The sequence below is a fragment of the Ammodytes marinus genome, assembly GCF_949987685.1.
Source record: "Ammodytes marinus genome assembly, chromosome: 19".
NCBI classification, from domain to species: Eukaryota; Metazoa; Chordata; class Actinopteri; order Uranoscopiformes; family Ammodytidae; genus Ammodytes; species Ammodytes marinus.
Genome location: NC_137223.1, coordinates 25,069,331 through 25,093,081, shown reverse-complemented (window position 1 = coordinate 25,093,081; position 23,751 = coordinate 25,069,331). Strand labels below are relative to the sequence as shown.

Below are 23,751 nucleotides of genomic sequence, written 5' to 3'. Positions count from 1 at the left end.
ACACACACACACACACACACACACACTCACACACACACACACACACACACACACACACACACACACACACACACACACACACACACACACACACACACACACATTTTTTCTATTTCATGGTATTTTATTAAGCACATTTATACAAAAATACAGCTTTACCCATTTATATTTTACAAGATGATACAACCCCGATGCAATTTTAATTGAAAATTTGGTTAAAAAAGAAAAAAAATTCAACTTCAAGAAAAATGTCCACACAGTTTGGGCAGTATGCTTATTGGCCTTCTGGGTGAGGACATTGATATCAGCTAGCCTGGTCCTATACCAGACCATCGTACTTCATTTCATTTGTACAGAAGGTCTGGAATCGCTCAATTGACAAACGTTAACTCACTTGAAGGCAGGCGGGTGTCTGTTGAAGTTTAAAACTATTGGATCTGCCCAGTGCCACTCTGGATCTGCCAACCAATCGCATAACGTTTGGTTGTGACGTATGACATGAAAACCAACAAGCACATTTTGGTTCTCAGTGAAGAAACAACATTGTTTTGCTGTTTAAAGGTGCTCCGAAGAACTTTCAGTTTGTGTTAATTCTAGCGGCTCCCTTTGGACAAAAGCGGTATTGTTTTACTTTTTACCACACCAGCTGTTGTTCCTGGGTGAGCGTATACCCATGACAAAGGCATTAAGAAAAACTATATTTAAAAAATAGCATTCTTTACACTGATTGTCTCGTTTGCTGTTACATGTAATTTATGATCATCAGAGGAAAAAATTAGACTGTTTCAGAAATATTTAAAAGTTCCTCGTAGCACCTTTACTTTACATTTCTGGGGGTATCTGATGTATTTTTCCAGTGAAGAGTTGATGAATGATGGAGGGATTTTGTCTTTAATTTCTGAATCAGTTAAAGTCACTTTGTGTGGCCGTCTCAGCGTCATGACGATGAAGACAGTCTGTGAGCGGGGAGATTGTGTTTGTACGCAGAGCTCTGAGGTTTCCTGTCTTCTGTAAAACAAAAACACAAATAAAAAATCTCATGTCAATATTTTCTTCAATTATATAATAACAACATTCCTTTATATTGTTATTATCCACACAGAAACAACAATGGACACCACCTTTCCAAACTCCAAATTTTTTCATACACATTTAATTTTTGGCATTTTCAAGCTTTACACCAATTTGTAAACGCTGCCATACTTTGTTTTTTTTAGTCTATCTATCAATTATTCACTGTCACTGTCATGTTACATTCTGTTGAGGTGAGAGGTTGAACTCATGTGATCTCTGTCTATCTGATAGTGGATCAGTTCTGCTGCTGTGTGTTTATATGATCTGCTGTAATGAGGCCTGAAGCTGCTGGTCCCAGATCAGATTCAAGAAGAAGAACTTAAATCTGCGGGTATAAAGTGTATAAGGTTTTTTCTTTTCTGTCTCTCAAAAAATGTATTTAGACGACCAACTTTTAGTATTAGGGGAAGGTGGGGTGATTTGTGCATTTTGGAAGTTGCAAAACCCATTGTTTCTAGAAAACCGTGGAAGAAATTGGAAATGTGACCACATATTTAAGAAGAGCCATCCATTTGACTCATCCTGTAAAGAAGGGAGACACAAGGAATAAGATATAAGCACATTTAAGCTCAAAAAACTGTGTTTTGCCTTTCAAAGTAAAATTTCCATGATCAAGGTTTTTTGATTATTGTGTCTGAACAATTATAGACACGTTTGAAAACATTTGACACATGTTTTAGTGCTTTGGTATGCTACACTTTGAGTCTATATAATTAGCACAATGTCAACCCTAAATTGCTGCATCATGCCTATTATCCAAAATTCTGGGGATGGGGTGATTTGTGCGCAAGGGCCTGGGTGAGTTATAAGTAAGTAAGTAAGTAAAATGTATTTATAAAAGCACATTTATGACAGTTTGCACTGTCCAAAGTGCTGTACATAGTGCATTCAGTAGGTAAACAATGAAGGTAAAATAACAATAACCAAAATAAAAGACGTAAAGCCCATACATCCACATAAACACAGATAGTAGTGCAGAGGTAAGTAAGTAGTGCAGAGGTTAATGGGGAGGAAACACCAGGGTGTACATATGGGTTTTGAGCCTTGATTTAAAGGCAGAAATGTAGGGGGAATCACATTTGTCAGGTGGCAGTTGGTTCCACAAGCACGGAGCAACTAGTGCAAAGTACATTTCTGAGAGTTGTGCCAGTGGCATGGCTGTATACGCTGGTCACCAAAAGAAAGTGATTGTCTACAGTAGCTCAGAAGAGAGTGACATCTCAATTCCACTTAACGACACCACTGATGAGAGTTCAGATGGCCAGAAAGATGATGATGGTGACTTTGTCATTGGGGTGATTTGTGCGACAAGACAACTTTTTTTCCGAAAGCTATATTTCTTAAACAGTTTATTCCAGATCCAAAGTTTTTATTGCCAGGGATGCACAACATCCTGAAATATATGTACATATTTGAGTTGGAGACATAACTGTCAAGGCCTCACTTTAAAATCACTTTGAGTAAAAAGTTGCACAAATCACCCCACCTTCCCCTATATATTTTCGGTGGATTTTCTACTCTTATCATTATCCAGAATTCCTTTTTATTACTTAAATATGGAGTCAGTGATTCTGAAGAATGCTTGTTGTCATACTTTTTTTTTGTCAAAGTCAGTGAATATCTCCTAACGATCTGCCACCTGTCCGTACTGTGTGTGCACTGAAGAACAATCCAGTGTTAATACACAGCGTAGGCTCTGTAAACTGGCTACGTTGGGCCCCTTTTGTTTACATGCCCTTTGTTTACAGAGCCTAGGCTGTGTATTAACACTGCATGGATTTTTTCTTCTTCAGCATTCTCCAGAATCACTCCAGACACCACCTTTAACACAGTTTACACTCCGCCTGTGTGTGTGTGTGTGCGTGTGTGTGTGTGTGTGTGTGTGTGTGTGTGTGTGTGTGTGTGTGTGTGTGTGGGTGTGTGTGTGTGACCTGTATGGTTCGCTGTATAATCTGTAGTTTGCGCTCGAGTGATAAACAAAACTAAAGATAAAACCAGCAGCTTTTTTTCTGTGGTGTAATTTCGGGACCGTTTTAATCTCAACACGTCCGGCCCTGTTTCTAAAATATAAAAATACACAAACATTAGTGGTTGTAGGGGCAGAGAAATGCAGTGTTTAGCAGAAAATAAAGCCCGCCAGATGGGTTTTTATAGCGTAGAACACAGTAGGGAAAAAACTGTGGGTTTTTCTAGATGACCGTTCAGTCAGGCCAAGAAGTCCCCCCCCCCTTAAACAGTGTCTGTCCTGCGAAAGACTGAAATATATAAACAGGGAGATGGAGATAAAGTTGGGGAATTTGGGTGTGTAAGAAAAATCCACGACCGCTATACAGTATGCATGGTGTGGAAAAGTTAGTCATCTTAAAGGAATACTTCACCCATACGGAACCGGCGTTCTATCATTATAAAATCGCTGTTATAATATAATGAATGAGGTTTTTTCTTCCCTCAGTCTTCCCTCAGTTAATCCCAACCCTACATTTTACCATTTGTGATGTTGGAAAAATTAAGGGTGAGACAGTGTGTGTGTGTGTGTCTCTGTGTGTATGTGTGTGTGTGTGTGTGTGTGTGTGTGTGTGTGTGTGCGTGTGTGTGTGTGTGTGTGTGTGTGTGTGTGTGTGTGTGTGCGTGCGTGCGTGCGTGCGTCATGTGCAGGCGTCTGTGACTGTATAATATTTACTACACAATACACTCACCGTCTCTTTGTGGATGTTTGAATGGCGTTGCTGAGTGTGAATCTGTGGGCTCCAGTGCTGATACAGGGCTGGGATGGGGGTGAGTCATACTGGGAGTTATACTGGGAGTGAGAGAGGGTGTGTGTGTCTGCCAGTGATGCCCAGAGCCCATGTAGTTTGCTGCAGGACCTCCATACACACCGTGGAACTGGTTTGGTGAAGGATACGCACACGCTGAGACGTAACCAGGCAGAGACTGAGGGAGAGAGAAGGAATTAAGTATGAGTAATTAAATAAAGATAATAAATGAGGATGATGAAAATGACATTCTCTGCACTGATGGTCTCGTTTGCTGTTACATGTCATTTATGATCATCAGAGGAAAAATTAAGACTGTTTCAGAAATATTTAAAAGTTCCTCGTAGCACCTTTACTTTAGATTTCTGGGGGTATCTGATGTATTTTTCCTTGAAAGAGTTGATGAATGATGGATGGATTTCTCTTTAATTTGAGTCAGTAAAAGTCATTTTCTCTGTAAGTTCCTCGTAGCACCTTTAATATTGGTTTTATTTTCACCTGTTCGCTGCTGGTTTTCTCCACTCCGTTGAGTCCGGAGGGAAACTGTCTCACACCGGGCCAGTCCTCCATTTTGTGTCCGTCGCATCCAGTCAGTGCTGAAAAACAAAAAGATGATTAATAAATATCAGTTTAAAAAGCTCAAGACCTACTTCACCGGTGGAAATATGAAGGTGTATTGAACTCTGAGATCCTATGTAGTATAAATGTGCAAAACATTTTAGAAATCGGTTCATCCTAGCCTGAGAAAGGGCAGAAAGAGTGTTTTATGGTCTCACTGTCTAACCCTACATTTTACCATGTGTGACATCACGCATGGGAAAATGTAGGGTTAGAATTAACAGGACAGCTGGGCCAAGGGAAGACTGAGGAAAGACTGAGGGAAGAAAAACCTCATTCATTATATCATAACAGCGATTTTATAATGATAGAACGCCGGTTCCATATGGGTGAAGTATTCCTTTAAATTTTTTACCTGTTTGGCTCATATTAGAAGCTGTATGAATAAACCATGTATGAACCTTGAGGCGAGACAGTGAAGTCAATAACATTATTTTTTCAAGCACTGGTATATTTTGAGATTTGTGTCTATTTTGCTTCCATAACATATCGTCTTTCATACTAGTAGCCCATAAATGAAAGGTCCAAAAATGTACATCAAGGTGTTTATTTGACTAAACCTTGTCTGTTTTGCATATTTTTACTGCATGGATCTTTAAAGGCCATTATGTCAACATTAGTATTTTTTTATACTCTGAGTCTGAACCAAAAATATCAACTTATACTAAACTTTCCAAAATCATTCTATGCACTATTTTCTGAAGGTTATTGTTGGATTGTGATACATTTTGGTCTTATAAAAATGCAGAAAAGGGCATTTTAAAGACCTCTACATAGTATTTTTTGATTTTTAAAATGAAAGAAGACTGTATCCAAAATCTATTCTGTAAAAACTTTGGACACTAATTTGTTGTAAAAAATTAATCAAAGATTTTACTGAAGAGATCCAGAGATTATAATAAGTGAGTTATAGATACCTATTCAAGCACTTCTGAAAATGTATAATACAAAGTTTCATGATGATATCTTTAAATGTTACCCTATACACTGTGTTAGGGGTTTGATTATAATTACACATCATATTTGCATATATTTTTTTTAAGATATTTTTTTTGTTGGCATTTTTATGCTTTATTGATAGTGCAGAGATAGAGTTGAAATGGGGCAGAGAGGGTAGTGACATGCAGAGAACGACCGTGGGCTGGAATCGAACCCGGGTCCGCTGCTGGCCGAGGCCCATGGGGGGGGACACACCCTACCAACTGAGCTAAGGGCGCCCCCTTATTTGCACATTTAATTTTATATTTTTAACATGATATATAATTGTATTCATCGATTCGTAAACATACTTTTTTTTTTAAATGTAAGGAGAGGAAGGCAAAGCAAGTCTATTTCTATAGCACAATTCAGACACAAGGCCATTCAAAGTGCTTTACAGGGGCATAGAATAGCCTACATCAAGTATAGAATATAGACATTAGAAAAGAGAATGAATAGAAATAAAAACAATTAAATTAAATTAAAAATTACTGGTTAAAAGGAAAACAGAAAAGTCTTCAAGTGAAGTGAAGCAGCCATTCAATTATAACAGAATTTAATATTACTTAAACCTGACCATGTTTTAGTGTTGTTAAATGGAAATAAATAAATGTTAATAAATGTTTTACTAACAATGTACAATCATGGAAAGTTGGCCTGCCATGAAATCCAAAATGTTCCCTTAAATAAATCATTTTACTAAAACAAGAATCGATTCATAATCCAATTCATAGTTTGTGAAATGTATAGCCCAATGTGTAAACAGTTAAATGTGTATACGTCTGTCCAGGGGTGGACTGGCCATCTGGCATACCGGGCATCGTCCCGGTGGGCCGGCAGGCATTTTGGGCCGGGCCGGGTCCATTTATAAAAAAAAAATAAAATAAAAAAAAAAAAAAAAAAATCTTTTTTTTTTTTTTTTTTTTTATGGACCCTCGGCTGTGTGACTCGGCCCGGCCCGGCCAAGTCACACAGCCGAGGGCCGGGGGCCCTTCCCTCTCGGGAGTGCCATGGACATATAATTGTGCGTGCAGGCTGTCTACTTCACCTGAAAGTTAAATAAAACTTTGTCCCAGGCCATTACTCATTATGATTGGTTCTAGGCTGGGCCTGGCCCAATCACACACACAGCAGAGGGCCGCCCATTCAGAGGCTGCATTAAATTGTATTATCATGCATTCAACTTCTACTCCGTAATTATGAGCATCTGACGATGGTCAGTTACGTTCAGGGCCGTCGGACTGCGGACAGGCTTGGGGGGCCCAAGGCAGAGGGGGGCTGCACCCAAAAAAATATATATATTTTTTTTTTATTTTTTTTTTACTGGCTCAATATAGGCCCCTGATCTTTGAAGGCCCAGAAAAACGTTATTTAGGGAAAAAAAAGATTTCATGGGCCTTTCATTCGTCAGTACATTTATGTTATTTTTTAAATAACATTGTTCGGGGCTACGAAGATCAGGGGCCTATATTGGGCCATTAAAAAATACAAACAAAGGAAAAAAATTCCCGAAGCTGACTGGATTTTTTAAACATGTACATTTCTTCTTTCTGCTTTTTGGTCATCTGTGTCTATACATTATTCCAGCAAATAATAGCCTACTAAATAGCTTACATAGGAAACAGTTGATTTATCCTTAGTTTTCTCTTCAAAGTGCACCAGATTGATGAATTTTACTTTAACATTTGAAAAAAAATCTTCCGGGGGAGCATTCCCCCGGACCCCCCTAGAAGGTCCAGGGTCCACGACACAGTCTCCCAAATTCCTGTGAGAAACACTGTGTGTGTGCATGATTATTAAGAGTCATTAGACCAGGGGTTGTGTTCAAGTACGCGTAATGATTTGGTCATTCATCAATAGAAACATTGTGTTGTTATCTGGCTCAGAGAGTGACCAGTCACTCATAAGTTTTGGACTATAGACAAACATAGCTTTTACATGTTTGTATTGTAAGACTGCCTCTCAGAGGGCCCATCAGGACTTCCTGTATAGGGGCCCAGAATTTGGAGCAACGCCCCTGCCTCCACATATCGTATAAATAATCATGGTGGGCTGCCATGGCCAAAAATGCCAGGGCTGAATTTTTGTCCCAGTCCACCCCTGCGTCTGTCTGTCTGTCTGTCTGTCTGTCTATCTGTCCGTCTGTCTGTCTGTCTGTCTGTCTGTCTGTCTGTCTGTCTGTCTGTCTGTCTGTCTGTCTGTCTGTCATTAATTATCTTTAAAGTAAAAGCATCTTAACAGTGAAACATGTATTCTAAGCATCCCGGTATGGTGAAGTTACATACTAAACTATAGGCTTAGCCTACATAATAAAAAATTACGCTTTGCACTTAATGGTAAAAATGTAGTGCGAAGTGAAGTCTATAAAACCAACGTAAATTTACCTGCGGGGTCCATGAATGCTCTGATGCCCAGAATGTTGTGCCAGCTCCGTGGTAGTCCGCTGGCCGCTGTGGGGGTTACGGTGGTCCCGTGATGGGGGTATGAAGCGGAGGGGTGTGGATGGTGGTGATATGGGTAAACGTGCGCGTGTCCGTACTGCATTGCTTTGCCACTACTGCTGCTGACATTCTCCTCAAAATTCTGCGCAAACCCGCCCAGTTTATTCCTCAGTATTCGGCTTATGGAGCTCACGGAAGGCACGTTGTACTTGTCACACACGCCGTCTGAGAGCAGCCTATCTCGGATCTCCCAAGCGAATATCCCCGGGTCGCCTTGCTTGTAATCCCGGATACTGTTCACCACAGCTGGGGTAGTGACTCTGGGTTTGCTGCCTCCTATGGCTCCGGGCAGGATGGAGCCAGTGTCGTTGTAGCGCGTGAGGATCTTGGAGACGCAGCCGTGTGAGACGCGCAGTTGCCGGCTGATGTCGCAGGGTCGCATGCCCAGCTGCGCCAGCTCCACTATGCGCATGCGCACCGCGTTGGGCAGCGGACGGCCGTTCACAAAGACCCCGCCGAGCTGGTTCACCTCCCCGTAGCTCTGATCTGAAAAGCGGGCACACGACACCACAAGACACGGGGGTTTAGTATGGATAAAAAACTGCTTATTTAACTATTATCATACTATCTTATAGGCCTATATTATCTAACTATCTTTTAATTAGACACAAGTAGCCTATTATAAATATACCAACATGTAAAAATACGGGGCAAGACACCACAAGACACCGGGGTTTAGTATGGATAAAAAAAAACAGCTTATAAAACTATTATTTTAATTAGATAGATAGATAGATAGATAGATAGATAGATAGATAGATAGATAGATAGATAGATAGATAGATAGATAGATAGATAGATAGATAGATAGATAGATAGATAAATAGATACACTTTATTTCCAGACTCAGGTAGTCCATTTAAAATACATACAAAACACAGACAATACAAAACTAACAGACACGCGTTAGCCTATTATACAAATACCAACATGTAAAAATACTCTAGTACAATAAAAGGACTTACGCACACGACACCGGGAGTTTAGAATGGATTAAAAAAACTGTTTATTTATCCGTTCTCTCGGTTTGAGATTAAGAAAGGCCTATTCACTGATTAGGCTTTTATTTTATGGGTTTTTTCGTTTATTTACTGACGCCTTTCTTATGATTTTAATGCCTTTCCATTTGTTTGGTTTATTTTGCAGCGCTAAGCACTTCAAAGGCTACTCAATGTTATCTTATTTATTTCTTTATTAATTTTACTAGGCCTATGGCTATTATTGTCAAGACTTCATTTAATGTCTATTGTAATGTGAGGCTTGTAATGCATGTACTTATGTCTTTGTAAATCACTTTGAGCTGCATTTCTTATATGAAAGGTGCCAGGCTATAAAAAATAAAGTTAATTAGGCCAATAGTTATAATAATTATTGTTATATTGTTAATATACTTGTGACAGTGTGAGATGTATTTACTTGCATTGGACATAAATTAAAACCAGCTACAGATCTTGTTTTTATGCATTTAAGAACTCATAAAAGAGATGATATAGGTTTAGTAAAAAAAAAAAAAATTAAGTTAAAGAAGTTGCATTCTCACACAATTGTAAAACAAAATGAGTAAATGAATTAAATTATAATGACGCTCATAAAACATAATTATCGCTTACATTTCTTCTTTATTGTGTCTCTGTGTTTGACAGCAACAATGCAGCACATTGCCATTAATCATCCTTATCTTCTTAGCTTATTATCTTTAAATTAACTTAGCCCATAAAATTATCTTTAAAAGGAATTAGTGCTTGTTTGAACCATTAATATTGATTAATTAATTTTGTATGTATTGTTGTTTTGAATTTGTTTTGACTCGACGTCATTGGAAATGAGGGTCACCCCTCAATTGGTCTCTCGAGGATAAATAAAAGTTAAATGAAAATTAAATGAAATATGAAAAGACCGCATGTTGCAATTTTGTAATTACGACATAATTATTAACAAAACTAAAAAGTCCCATCTCCATTATTGATGTAGAAGATTTAATCCAACATTCTTCGTTTTCATAAAAGCAGCATTTATTTGATTAACGTGACATTTTTTAATTTATTTTAATATATTTCACCTCCTGTAAAAGAGAAAAATAACACTTTCGAGTCAAAAGCAACTGCGTGCATAGTTTTCATAATGTCCAATTTTTTCATCCAACTTCAAAAAACAAAAACTTTTTAATTCATATAGAATTAATCAAAATTTTCAAAAAAAAAAAACAATACAAGTGAACAACTTTGCAGTACAGATTCAGAGGACACAATTTAAACTCCAATTCAATAAAATATAGGAATACTCTATTTTCTGCTCTATTCTCCTTGACGCTAATAAAAATACACCTTTAGACTTTGATTCATTTAAATAAATACAATACAGTTTAGTTGTAGTTGTATATATAGTGTTAGGTCAACCAACAGGTAGATTTTTCCTTCTTTTTCAATCCGTCTGTGGATATTTTTAAGGACTATAATCTATAAACAATAAAGAAAATTTTACATTTAGACACAAACAAGCACAAAGGAAGCAACTTTTACTTAAGAAAACCATTGAAAATTTGAGGAAAAAAAAATCCTTTTTTTTCTGACATGAAATGACTTTTCTCAAATGTCATAGCAGCCCTTAACCAAACGTCAAGATATATCACACCAGAGCAACTTCTGTTGTCCACTATCTATCTATGAGAAACCACACGCTTCATAGAAATGTAGTCGAGTCAAAAGTTTTTGTCAAGTAAAGTAAAGTACAAATACTCAAAAAAGGTACTTAAGTTTCGTTCTCAAGTAAATGTACTTTGTTACTGTCCATTACACCACTGTCTAAAAGCCTTAAGTCCTATCACTGTCACCTACAGCTGTATTGGTGTAGCAGCCTAAAAACTTGAGTCTTTAGCTTGTATGTTCATGTAAACAGACTAATATTCATTTGTTTGTACCTTTACATGAACATACAAGCTAATTTATCAAGTTAGACTAAATGAACCTTTTTGAGTTATAACTTGAGTCTTTGTTCAACACCAAGAGAAAGCACATTTTAAACAAGAAACATATTGAATTTGAAGAGTAAAATTCCCTTTTTCCCTGACACAATTTCACTTTCCTTTAAGCGTTTTTTTAGTTGAGTAAATGTAGTTTTTAGTTGGCCTTACCCATCGGCTAGCGTCCGCACCATCCGACAGTCCGAATGCAGCCTGTAATGACTGAACCGTCTCTCTCTCTCTCTACCCCTCCTCCTGTCATAGTCACTATGTCCGGTTTGGGCGTCGCTACTAGAAAAAACTACGGTTCCTGAAGGCCTCATTTGCTGTTTTTTGTTGCTGTTGTAATTCATTCATATAGGCCTATTTACTATATATTTTTTTCTATTTCTATAATTTATGTTTTTGTTTTGTATCTTTATTTTACTTTGCTTTTTCTGTCTTGCCATCAAAGGTCATATGTGCTGCTGTTATGTGTTTGTCTTATCTGTATTAAATACATCAATTAAAAAGAAAAAAAATATATGGTTGCGTTCCGAATCGCATACTTTCTACTATATAGTATGTAGAAAAAAGATTTAGGATGTCCCGATTCTTGTGGCCAGATTTAGGATGGTTAGAAGTACCCGGATGTCCTACTTCATGCGGCCAAGATTGTTAGTGTTGAAAAGTGCATCCTATTTGGGCGATTCTGACCCACAATCCAGTGCGCACGTGAAGTGACGTAACATCGACGAAGCCTCCATATGAAAACAAACGGGGATGCGACGGATATAAAAGCAAGAGGCAAGATCAAGGCGCAATGTTATGATGAAATAAGAGAGAAAAGTATGTCCCAATAGTATGCCTACTGCATCCTAACTAGATTCTTTTTATCGTCGGACGTAGTATGTAGAATAGAAAAAAGAAAGAGTATGCGATTCGGAACGCAACCTATGTTTTTTATTACTGAAAACTAGAGTTAACTATCCTCTTCCTCCTTCTCAGTGATGTCACAATTTCCTGTCCGTGCATCAGAAGAACTAGAAGAAAAAAAACAGGGTTCCTGAAGGCATCATTTGGTGAGTTTGGTTTGTCCTTATGCCACTGAAGTGTTGAGACATTGAACGTGTCATGGGTGACGGTTTTGTTTCAGCATTGAGGGAAAAACATTATGCATGAATTTGTAAACTTTTTGCATCAATTTTTTTTTTGTGGAAATGGCTTTATTTCTGTAAAGGAAACTACAACATTCGTAATAATATCTGTTCTATTTTCCGAAAATTATAGGCGACCATTTTAAATTTTTATTCATCATAGGTGACCATCTCATCTTTCTCCACCTCTTCTGTCATAGTCACAGTTTCCTGTTTGGGCGTCAAAACTAGTAAAACCCCAGGGACCCTGAAGGCATCATTTGGTGATTTTGGTTTGTCCTCATTCCACTGAAGTGTTGACAGTGAACGCGTCATAACACACACACACACACACACACACACACACACACACACACACACACACACACACACACACACACATGCACACACACACACACACACACACACGCACGCACACACACACACACACACACACACACTGATGAAAGTCACTGCACAATCGGCCCAATGCTTTGTTTAAACGCTGGTATTTTTTACTACGTCACTGCAGCTGTTTCAAACATGGGAAATACTGGAAGGAGCTCAATATGGCACCAGTCTGTAAACGCTGCCATACTGAGAAATACAGAGAGAGTTTTCTGGAGCTGATAATAGGCTTAAAGGTGCTGTAAGCGGAATGGTTCTTTTAGCTAACTTCCTGTCAGTTACTGCAGTTAGCAGTCCCCTCGCTCGTCCCTACGTCACCACATTAATGCACTGCGGTCTTCAAGCAGCGAGTTATCTAGCATCATCTCAGATCCATAAGTGTGATAAAACATGATAAAAACCATCAAAACAGACATTGGGAAGGATTTTTACCTGCTCCGCCATTGCAGGCGCATAAACATTCACCCATGTGTCGCTCTGGCGTGCACCGGCAGTGAGACCATGAGTGAGACGGGTGCGGACGGATGTCGGTTTATAGCGTTCTCTCTTGTGATTGGATACAATTTCGGGATAAAGTTTAATTGCTTATTACAAGTAGAGCATCTGACTAAGAGATTGGCTTTATGAAACGAGCACATCATGTAAGTGGTCACTGTATGAATAAAGAGCGATTTAACACTTATATTAACATAAATAAACCGCTTACTTCACCTTTAATCAAACTTTGTGTCAACTCGTTTGGCTTGAATGGAGCCGACATTCATTTATATATAAAAAGTTACGCACTATAGCTTTAACCAACAGTTAAAGTATAGCAGAAAGTAATCACTACATTTAAAGCTACATTGTGTAATATTGGAGTATTTAGATGTCATCTAGAGGTGAGATCGGAGATGTCAACGCTCCCTTGCTAACCCCTACATTTTGGGAGAATTTCCAGAAGCTACGGTGGCCTTCAAGGACAAGAAGCTATAGTTACTAAAGATGGCATCATCCACCACTGCCTCAAGTCTTTCCACAATATGAAGTGATGAGGTGAAGATGTATTTAGTTATTTATTCTATAGTACTTCTTCTTCTTGGTCTTCCAACAGGTGCATTTCCCCAGGACGCCCACTATATATAAAAACGTGTGAGGCCGTTTAGTATGTGTGGTTGTGTGTGTGTGTGTGTGTGTGTGTGTGTGTGTGTGTGTGTGTGTGTGTGCGGTTTTTCCTTCTGAACAGACACAGTTTCAGCACAATCTAGTAAAAGTCCTATTACTGACACCTTTACTGTATTAATGAGCTAAACGAGAAATAATTTATTTTAGTTGTTACTAAAGCCCATTCTGAAGAACAGTTTCGCCCAGGCAAGGCAAGTTTATTTCTATAGCACAATTCAGACACAAGGCCATTCAAAGTGCTTTACAGGGGCAAGAATAAAATACATAAAACACATTAGAAAAGCGAGTGAATAGAAATTAAACATTTAAAAGCGAATAAATTGAAGTAGAACATTTAAATTAAATAAAAATTACAGGTTAAAATGGAAACAGAAACGTCTTCAGACTCGATTTAAAAGAACTGAGAGTTGCAGCAGACCTCAAGTTTTTCTGGTAGTCATCTAAACAAGGCGTTTTGCTGAGGCATCTTGAAATGTCAAGTTTATTTTTTAAATCACACTCACGTGCAAAAAGTTAAAAAAAAAAATCCACATAGAATTTTTTTTCTACTCACCCGCCATTTGCAACTTGCTGCAATGAAAAACACGCCATTAAAAATGCCATTTCTGTGTCCTTGCATTAATTTGTCTTATGTACAACATGTCTTTTTGAATACTACCTTCTCTGTTGGAGGCATACAGCTCTGTAAAAACAATAATAGACCACTCCAAATGTTCAGTGTCTCTCGTTTTACTATTTGTAGGCATATGCTTGGCATCTGTGGAGGGAAAGGAACTGACTGTGTTGTGTTGGTTTCTCCCTGATTCTTGCACTTTGCACTATAGTGCCCAGTCCTGCGTACATGTTGTGATGTCTGCGTCCGTCACTGTTTTGTGCTGTTATGTGTTGTCGCCTCTCCTCGCTGTAAACCAATTTGCCCTCTTGGGACACTAATACAAATCTTGAATCTTGAATCTTGAATGTTTGAGTAGAATGAACATTTTGGTTTTATAATATAAACTACCTACAACATTTCTACCAAATTACAATACATTTCTTTGTCATTAAGAGCATGTTCGATAAGTTATGTAGAGATGAAGATTTAAGAAAAATCCAGACTGGTCTCTTGTTTTTTTCCAGAGCTGTATATATATATATATATAGTTTAGGATAATTTTGACCATGATTGTTTTTCAAAGTTCAGCTGTTTTTTTTTTAACAAATTTTTATAATATTTACGAGAGCACCTACAGTATTTTCAAACAGATTTTTATGAAGGTTTATTGGGGAAAGAAATCCAGACTGGTCTCTTAACTTTTTCCGGAGCTGTACGTATATCCCTTTTCTTCACACAAATCTCTTCCCGGGTGATTTCTAGATTTCTATCTTTTAATCCTTCACCTTCTAGATCTACAGATCTATAGAGCAGGATCTGGGCTCCACACACATCAACACAAACTCTCTAAACATCTGAGCCCATGGATTATCTTAGAAAGGCACACGCACGCACACGCACACACACACACACACACACACACACACACACACACACACACACACACACACACACACACACACACACACACACACACACACACGCACACACTAACTTCCAAAGGCTTTTAAAATAGCTGAGAAGAATGGAGTGGGTAGAGAGGAGACATTTCTTCCGGCTCAGTCTACATCTCAGGTTTCACGGTTAAACATGGGGGAGAATGGAGATGGTCTTTTTTCCTACGGTACTCGAAGGCATCACGTCGCTTGCATTTTTCTTTTAGCATATAATCCCTGCGTTCCAAATCACATACTTTTTATCTTTACTGCACTATATACTAAAGTACAGGAGAGTTTGAGGAGAGAAAAAAAAATCAGATTATGTAGATTTTTGTCAAGAAATGTCAAGAATAAAGACCAATACTCCAAAATGCTATTGGAGTTAGTGGGGCATTTATGTACTTTCAGCATACTACAATTGACTTGCATGTATTGGGACAATCCTAAATCCTTTTCTGGCATTTGGCACAAACTAAATTTTGTGAACATGCAATGACAAAAAGGCATTCACATTTACGTACAGAAAATTATATTATTTCAAACCTATACAGAAGCCACATGTTGTGTCTTTAAGTTTATTTTTGAAAAGAGAATTTAAGGCATAAAAGTGTTTTTACCTGCTTTCATATTTTACCTTCATTTACCTTAACAGTTATTTGATTTTAACAGGTATGTATTTATTTATTTATTTTTTCCAGACATATCAAAAACAATACAAAACTAAATGAAAAGCACAAAAATACAACAAACAAAATGTATGTTTAAAAGACTTCACAAAAATAAAAAAAAATAAAACAAATGATCTGTATTGATGTGACATGCCCGAAAAGGAGTGTGTGTGAGTGTGTATATGAAAAAAAATTATTTCATGAGAGACATAAAATGTTGTTGTATGTGAATATGCGATGAAAATAAAGGCATTCATACATTCATTCATGTACAGAAGATTATATTTCAAACCTTACAGAATTGGCCATACACATATTTTTTTTATTACTCTTTTTATTGGAGGATCAAGCATGTTACATTTTACAGGAAGTAAGACAGTTCTCCATTTTCATTTTATCTTAACCAAATAAAACCTTTTACAAACAGAAAAAAGGTAGCAAAAAGATTTTTTTTGACATTTTGGGAAGACAACTTTTTTTTTAATAATAATAATAATAATGGATTGGATTTATATAGCGCTTTTCAAGGCACTCAAAGACGCTTTACAGGGTTCCGTCTGTTACACAGTTCTTCAAAACGGTTTAAGGATCTACATACTTAAAACACCCACACATCTGATGCACATTTATTTAACCTTCATTTATACTCCAGATATCGTTGAGGGGGTGAACCTCATTTGCAATGATGTCGAGAAACAAAAACAACAATACATACACAATATACAACGCAAAATACATCAAATACACAACAAGCTGGTAAAGAGAAACATTTTAGACAGAGGTGTAGAGTGGCTGCGAATAAAATTAAATTGTCAAAAGTTCAATACGGCCTAATTAAAACAGTTACAGTCAGAGTTTAGTAGATTTAAGATAATATGGTTAAATTGGTTAAAGGATATCATGGTATTCATATTTGGTCTTTTCTTCTTAAACTTGATTTTTGAAACGAGAATTTAAAAGTCATAAAAGTGTTTTCACCTGCGCAGGTTTTTCTCCCTTTAAAGGCTCAGTGGAGCGTGTTGCTCTGCTCGGGTTGACACCAGGCATGTTGCAGCTGGCCAGGACGCTGTGTGAAAGACTGGGTGTGTGTGTGTGTGTGTGTGTGTGTGTGTGTGTGTGTGTGTGTGTGTGTGTGTGTGTGTGTGTGTGTGTGTGTGTGTGTGTGTGTGAGAAAGACTGGAAGTTACTAACTGGTTTTTCGGAGGGACAGAGGGGGTATGCTTTTTGCTTTCGACATGAGTTAGTGCAGAAAATATAAATAAAATACGATTTTATAATATAAACTACTGACAACATTTCTACCAAATTCACAATACAAATATTGTCATTAAAGAGCATTTTCAATAAGTAATGTAGAGATGAAGATTGAAGAAAAATCCAGACAGGTCTCTTAATTTTTTCCGGAGCTGTAGCACAAATGACAATGTTAATATGAAGACAACTGTGACCTGAATGCAACTTTTCGAGAATGTGTGTGTGCGCCTGTGTGCCTGTGTGTGTCTATGCTTGTGTGTGTGTGTGTGTGTGTGTGTGTGTGTGTGTGTGTGTGTGTGTGTGTGTGTGTCTATGCTTGTGTGTGTGTGTGTGTGTGTGTGTGTGTGTGTGTGTGCGCGCGTGTGTTTGTGTTTTTTTGCAACTACTACATGCATTACCTATTACATAAGTAAGGTCTTAGGATGATATATTATTGCTAGTGTTTGGTAGTTGGTCTGCCATTGACTACTGTTGGTAAAATGGTAAATGGACTTGACTTATATAGCGCTTTTTAGCCGATTTTCTCAGCCCCAAAGCGCTTTACATTTCTTACCACATTCACCCATTCACACACACACTCATACACCGATGGCAGTAGCTGTCATGCAAGGTGCTCTCTACAAAATTCCTATACATTTTTTGTCATTTAGATCATTTTCGATAAGTAATGTAGAGATAAAGATTAAAGAAAAACCCAGACTGGTCTCTTAATTTTTTCCAGAGGTGTAGATAGATACTTACTTTTTGGAAAAATTGTTGAATCTATACTTGTAGATATACTTGTAAGTCCTAGTAAGATATATTGCTGGTTTGTGGTAGGTGGTCAGACAGACAGACAGACAGACAGACAGACAGACAGACAGACAGACAGACAGACAGACAGACAGACAGACAGACAGACAGACAGATAGACAGATAGACAGATGACAGATAGACAGATGACAGATAGATAGATAGATAGATAGATAGATAGATAGATAGATAGATAGATAGATAGATAGATAGATAGATAGATAGACAGACAGACGGACATACAGACATACAGACAGACAGACGGATAGATAGATAGATAGATAGATAGATAGATAGATAGATAGACAGACAGACAGACAGACAGACAGACAGACAGACAGACAGACAGACAGACAGACAGACAGACAGACAGACAGACAGACAGACAGACAGATAGATAGATAGATAGATAGATAGATAGATAGATAGATAGATAGATAGATAGATAGATAGATAGATAGATAGATAGAGTACTTGTAGGTCTTAGTAAGATGTATTGCTAGTGTGTGGTAGGTGGTCTGCCATTGACTACTGTTGGTACAGTGCTGACCTGAACCTGACGTCCCACAGGGCAGATAAGGGAAGGAAACAGATGTCACTGGGGTTTTTATTAGGATCACACACACACACACACACACACACAAAGGGCTAAATGGTACAATAATATGTTGGAAAAAACTCACTCTCACTCTCACTCTCTCACTCACACAAACACAACCACACACAGTCACACACACACACACACACACACACACACACACACACACACACACACACACACACACTCACACAGAGTCCCTCAGCTCCCGTTTAACACACACATACAGTTTTTTTTCAGAAGATTTCTCTGTTTCCGTGCGTCAACTGGCGAATTTGAGAAAAGTTGAAAACAACATCTAGGCCTGAACCGAGTGATTGTCCACCGAGACTTTTCACTCTGGGAGCGTATCAATGCTCCCAGGGCTGAATGGGATAATATGTTGGGGAAAAACTAGCTCCACACACACACACACAAACGCACACACACACACACACACACGCACACACACACACACACGCACACACACAGACACACACACACACACACACACACACGCACACACGCACACAGACACGCACACACACGCACACACACACACACACAGACACGCACACAGACACGCACACACACACACACACACACAGACACGCACACACACACACACTCTCTCTCTCTCTCTCTCACACACACACACACACACACACACACACACACACACACACACACACACACAGATTTAACAGGCTGTCCATGCTGACCTGTTACGGCCCTCTGTGGACCAGACTGGGTGGTCGACTCTTTACAACGTGTTCCACAAACGCAGAGAAAACAAATCTGAAGATGAAGCTTTACAAGATGGCCGAACGTCAAGTTTTCAACGCGAAGACACGGATTGTTTTTATGTCCTTTTCAAATCTTGATGCAACTCAAAATCGCAAAGCGTTTTTATTGGGTCTTAGTGAGATGTCGGCTACATATTAATGACTTTAAACTTTCCACGGGGCCTCATTTATAAAAGGTGTTCGTAGAATCCATCCCAAAACATTGTGTCCGCACAAAAACCAAGAATGTGCTGCGAAAAAATAAAAAATTTAGATTTATAAAACTGTGTGGCGCACAGTTGCATGCAATCTTCCCTTTATAATTACCCACATGTATTGTTATAGAGTAGCGCTATAAGATTCAATGTATATAATATAACCAAAACATGTAGACCTACTTGATAATTAATTCAACCTACATCACATATATAATTTTTAATTTAAAAATATGAAAAATTTCCTTTACAATGGTCCTTTAATGGGCAGAGTGAGTCACCCAGCTGAGTGTGTGTTTCAAAGGGGGTGTGCTTGTGTATGTATACAGTATGTGTGTATGTATGTGTGTATGTGTGTGTGTGTGTGTGTGTGTGTGTGTGTGTGTGTGTGTGTGTGTGTATGTGTGTGTGTGTGTGTGTGTGTGTGTGTGTGTGTGTGTGTGTGTGTGTGTGTGTGTGTGTGTGTGTGTGTGTGTGTGTGTATATGTATGTATATATGGGTGCGCACACACACCTATACATACGAACAATGCCAACAGTGGACTATCAGCATACATCGACCAGGTGCGGACTTCTATTTCTGGTCATTTAAAAAATACAAAAACACAATACAAGATTTACTTTTGAGGCCTTCTGTCATAAAATTACTTTAAATTTGCTTTATTCATTTTTTTGAAGGAGTTGCCAATGGGGGACTTGAATCCTTGAAGGATATCTACATATCAAAGATGGGACTCCATTCACTGCAGCAATAGAGCTGTATGTGCCTATTGTTTCACTCAATGAGTGTTTGCTTGCTGCACGTACATTGTTTGTTTATTTGTAAAATCTTTTATAACACTTTCACTTCAACAATAACTACACATTTCTCTGATACAAATATTATTAAAGATCTCCTATTATACTACTTTTCTGGTCTTAATTTCTCATTAATGACTCCTATAGAGCAACCTGACACGAATGACAGCACAAAAAACCATGTAGATTTTCAGGAAGCTCTTCCTCTCATCTCAGCGATTTCAGCATTCTCTGTCCACACTAGGCTTTGTGCTTCTCCGCTCCCTCCCCCCTCCTGCCAACCCCACTCCGTTGTGATTGGTTACCTTCCGGAACACTTACAGTGGCGCGCGGGCAGATTTGAGCAGGCAGGTGGGGGCATGGCCGGAGCGCGCCTGAGCACGTTACAGCATTACCATACATGGAAAAACCCAGCTTCTCTACGTAACGAATCCCGGAAATTTGAACAAGTGAATCCTCGACCAGCTGCCCTAGTGTTTAGCGCTCTGCACAGCCACCCCAGACGGTCAGCAGGGAATATGTCTTGCATGTACGTTATTATTTGATACTTTAGTATGGTTAAACATGACTATAAATCATTATAACATCGTTTATAGGTCATAAAAGTCGAAAAAGTATAATAGGTGCTCTTTAACATAATCATGGCCACTAACTGCAAATACATGTTTTACCCTGAAATAAGAAGTAACTTGCTTCATGCACTTACATCAGCGACTGAAGTATTAGCAACAACATTTTCTTTATCTAATCTTTAAAGAAATGTGTTCTTAATGTTACATTTTAAAGATTAATTGAACCACTACTGTTTTAGTTATTTATTTTATAATTGGATCCTCTGGCATTATCCATAATTGATTTCCATAACATAACTTAGAGCATTTCCAAGAGGGGAACTGAAGAAAACTGTCCACTGTTATACCTGTAGTCCCATGTTGCTATGACACCCAGGTCCACTGTTATGCCGGTTACGCACGCACACTCACACCACCTACACACAAACACACACACACACACACACACACACGCACACACACACACACACACACACACACACACACACACACACACACACACACACAGGTCTGCTTAAAACAGCCTGAGGATGAAGAAACATCTTCATGGTAATTTTCAGTCAAAAATATTTACCGTTGATAATAATAATTTATTTCTATTTATTATATTTCACAGAACGTGACAGTAAAGTCTGGTGTGAGGAAACGAAGGCAGAGCAGGATGTAGCAGAGGCGTTTACCGACACTAGAGGTCAAATTATCCGACCAAATGAGTCTTACAGTAAATGAGGAACAAACAGTTAACACCCCCAGAGCTCTGCCTCAGCTTAACCAAACTTCTGTAAAGTTTATCAAACTCAAATCTTTCATTTGGATTGATAAATGTGCCTCACTCTTTTCAGTTCCAAAGATTTTATTTTATTTTGAGACAATACAAGGAACCACAAAGTGATACAAGACAAAAACACAGAGTCAAGTAAAGAAATAAAATGAAATTAAAAGATGCCTCACTATTTTCATTTGGATGCATAAATGTGCCTATAACTCTTTTCAGATGCTTTACTATCATGCAACTGACTCCCCCAAATGTCATAGTAAGAAGGATGTTTGTGGATTTGGATTAACAGGGGCTTTGTTGCATTAATGTTGACCAAAAGAGACTTACAGTAAATGAGGAACAAACAGTTCAAACCTCCAGATCTCTGCTGCTGAACCTTAATATATTCACCCAAAAACGGCCCCTTCATTTATCAGAAAACAACACTGCAAAGAGGAACCAACTGCTCTCAAAATAATCAGCTGATCTTCAAACGTGTGAAAACAACATGCCTGTAATGACCCTTCAGTTCAGCCCTTTCAAATTTTGAAGAAAAAAAATTCACACATACAGTTGTGTTCAAAATAATAGCAGTGTGTTTAAAAAAGTGTGTAAAGATCAAAATCCTTATAATAGCTTTTATTTCCAAACACTCAAATTGGGGACACTGCACATTCTATTCCAAATACAAAGATGAAGAAACATTTGTCAAATGTTTCTTCATCTTTACAGAAAGTGAAGAAAAAGGAATATTAGACTGTTCAAAAAAATAGCAGTGTCTAGAGTTTTCTTTACAAACTCAAACATTTACTGTATCAACTGAAAAATGCATGAAGATTTAGCTTTCCTGTGAAACACTGAACTAATATTCAGTTGTATAACCTCTGTTTCTGAGAACTGCATCACATCTGTGTTGCAGGGAGCCAACCACCTTATGGCACATGTGAACAGGTACTGACTGAAGCTTGAATAGGGGCCGCAGACAGTTTGTCAGACGACCCCCAAACACTTAATTGAAGTGAAGCATGGTGGCCCAAGCATCATGATATGGGGATGTTTCTCACACTATGTTGTCGGGTTTATATATCGCATACCAGGGATCATGGATCAGTTTGGTTACATTAAAATACTTGAAGAGGTCATGTTGCCTTATGCCGAAGAGGAAATGCGCTTGAATTGGGTGTTCCAACAAGTCAACGACCCCAAACACACCAGTAAGCGAGCAAGATCTTGGTTGCAGACCAACAAGATTAACGTTATGGAGTGGCCAGCCCAATCCCTGGACCTTAATCCAATAGAAAACCTATGGGGTGACATAAAAAATGCTGTTTCTGAGGCAAAACCAAGAAATACAGAGGAATTGTGGAATGTAGTCCTATCGTCCTGGGCTGGAGTAGGGGAGAACGGGGTAAGTAGGCACACTTTTTACTCTTCTGAGAATTGCTCATCACCTAAACATCTTTCAATAGTCATTCCTACATTAAATTGAAGCTTAAGGTGTTGGCTTGAAATGTGTACCCCTCACTTTTTCTATCGTATTGTAATAAAGAAGAAATTAATCATCAAAGACACCCTTACACATTGTGACAACCAACCCCATCAAGGGGTCGGTTGTCAAACACTATGGGGTTGTTTGTCACAATGTTATCTTAATGGGAATAATCTTAAAAAGAAGGCAAGAAAGTAGAACTAAATTTGAAAGTTTAATTGCATTGTCAAGTTGACAAATAGGCCTACATAACGTTCTGTAGCCTTGGCAGCTGGTCTACTTTGGGATGCACTGGGTTGTTTTGATTTTGTTGCCCTTTTTTCTTTTGCTTGCTAGCTGCCTTTTCCTGCTCTATTCTTTCCTTCTCTGGGGTGTCAGTGAGGATACAGCTTGACAATTTCTTTCATTATTGGGTTCCTTTTCTGGCTGCAGCCTTGAGATAACATGTGACAACCAACCCCCCAAAAGATTTGACAACCAACCCCAACTTGAATTTCTTGCTAGCATCAAGGCCAACAACCATCTGACAACTAATTAGCTTGCTAACCACAATCTAAACTATAGTTTACCCTTCACACTTTGTATGGGTAACAAGTGTTTTGTTATAAACCCATTGTGTAAAAGCCTAGAAGAAAAATACTGAGGAGCTAAATATTTTCAATTTGACATGAAAAACACAAACAGTCGTCTCACCTCAAATTCAGCAGTCAAACTCCAAGGAAGACTATGTAGGTGACCTCT

General features: G+C 38.3%; 1 protein-coding gene across 1 annotated transcript; it reads right to left on the bottom strand.

Annotated features, from left to right (window-relative positions):
- Positions 1 to 262: 262 nt before the first annotated feature.
- Positions 263 to 11,082, bottom strand: pax1b (paired box 1b). Its single transcript, XM_080047524.1, has 5 exons — positions 11,055 to 11,082; positions 7,808 to 8,410; positions 4,326 to 4,423; positions 3,771 to 4,005; positions 263 to 1,008 (listed from the first exon to the last, which is right to left on the bottom strand). The coding sequence occupies exons 1-5, from the start codon at positions 11,056 to 11,058 to the stop codon at positions 938 to 940; spliced, it is 1,011 nt and encodes a 336-aa protein (XP_079903650.1). The 5' UTR covers positions 11,059 to 11,082; the 3' UTR covers positions 263 to 937.
- Between the last annotated feature and the right edge of the window lie 12,669 nt (positions 11,083 to 23,751).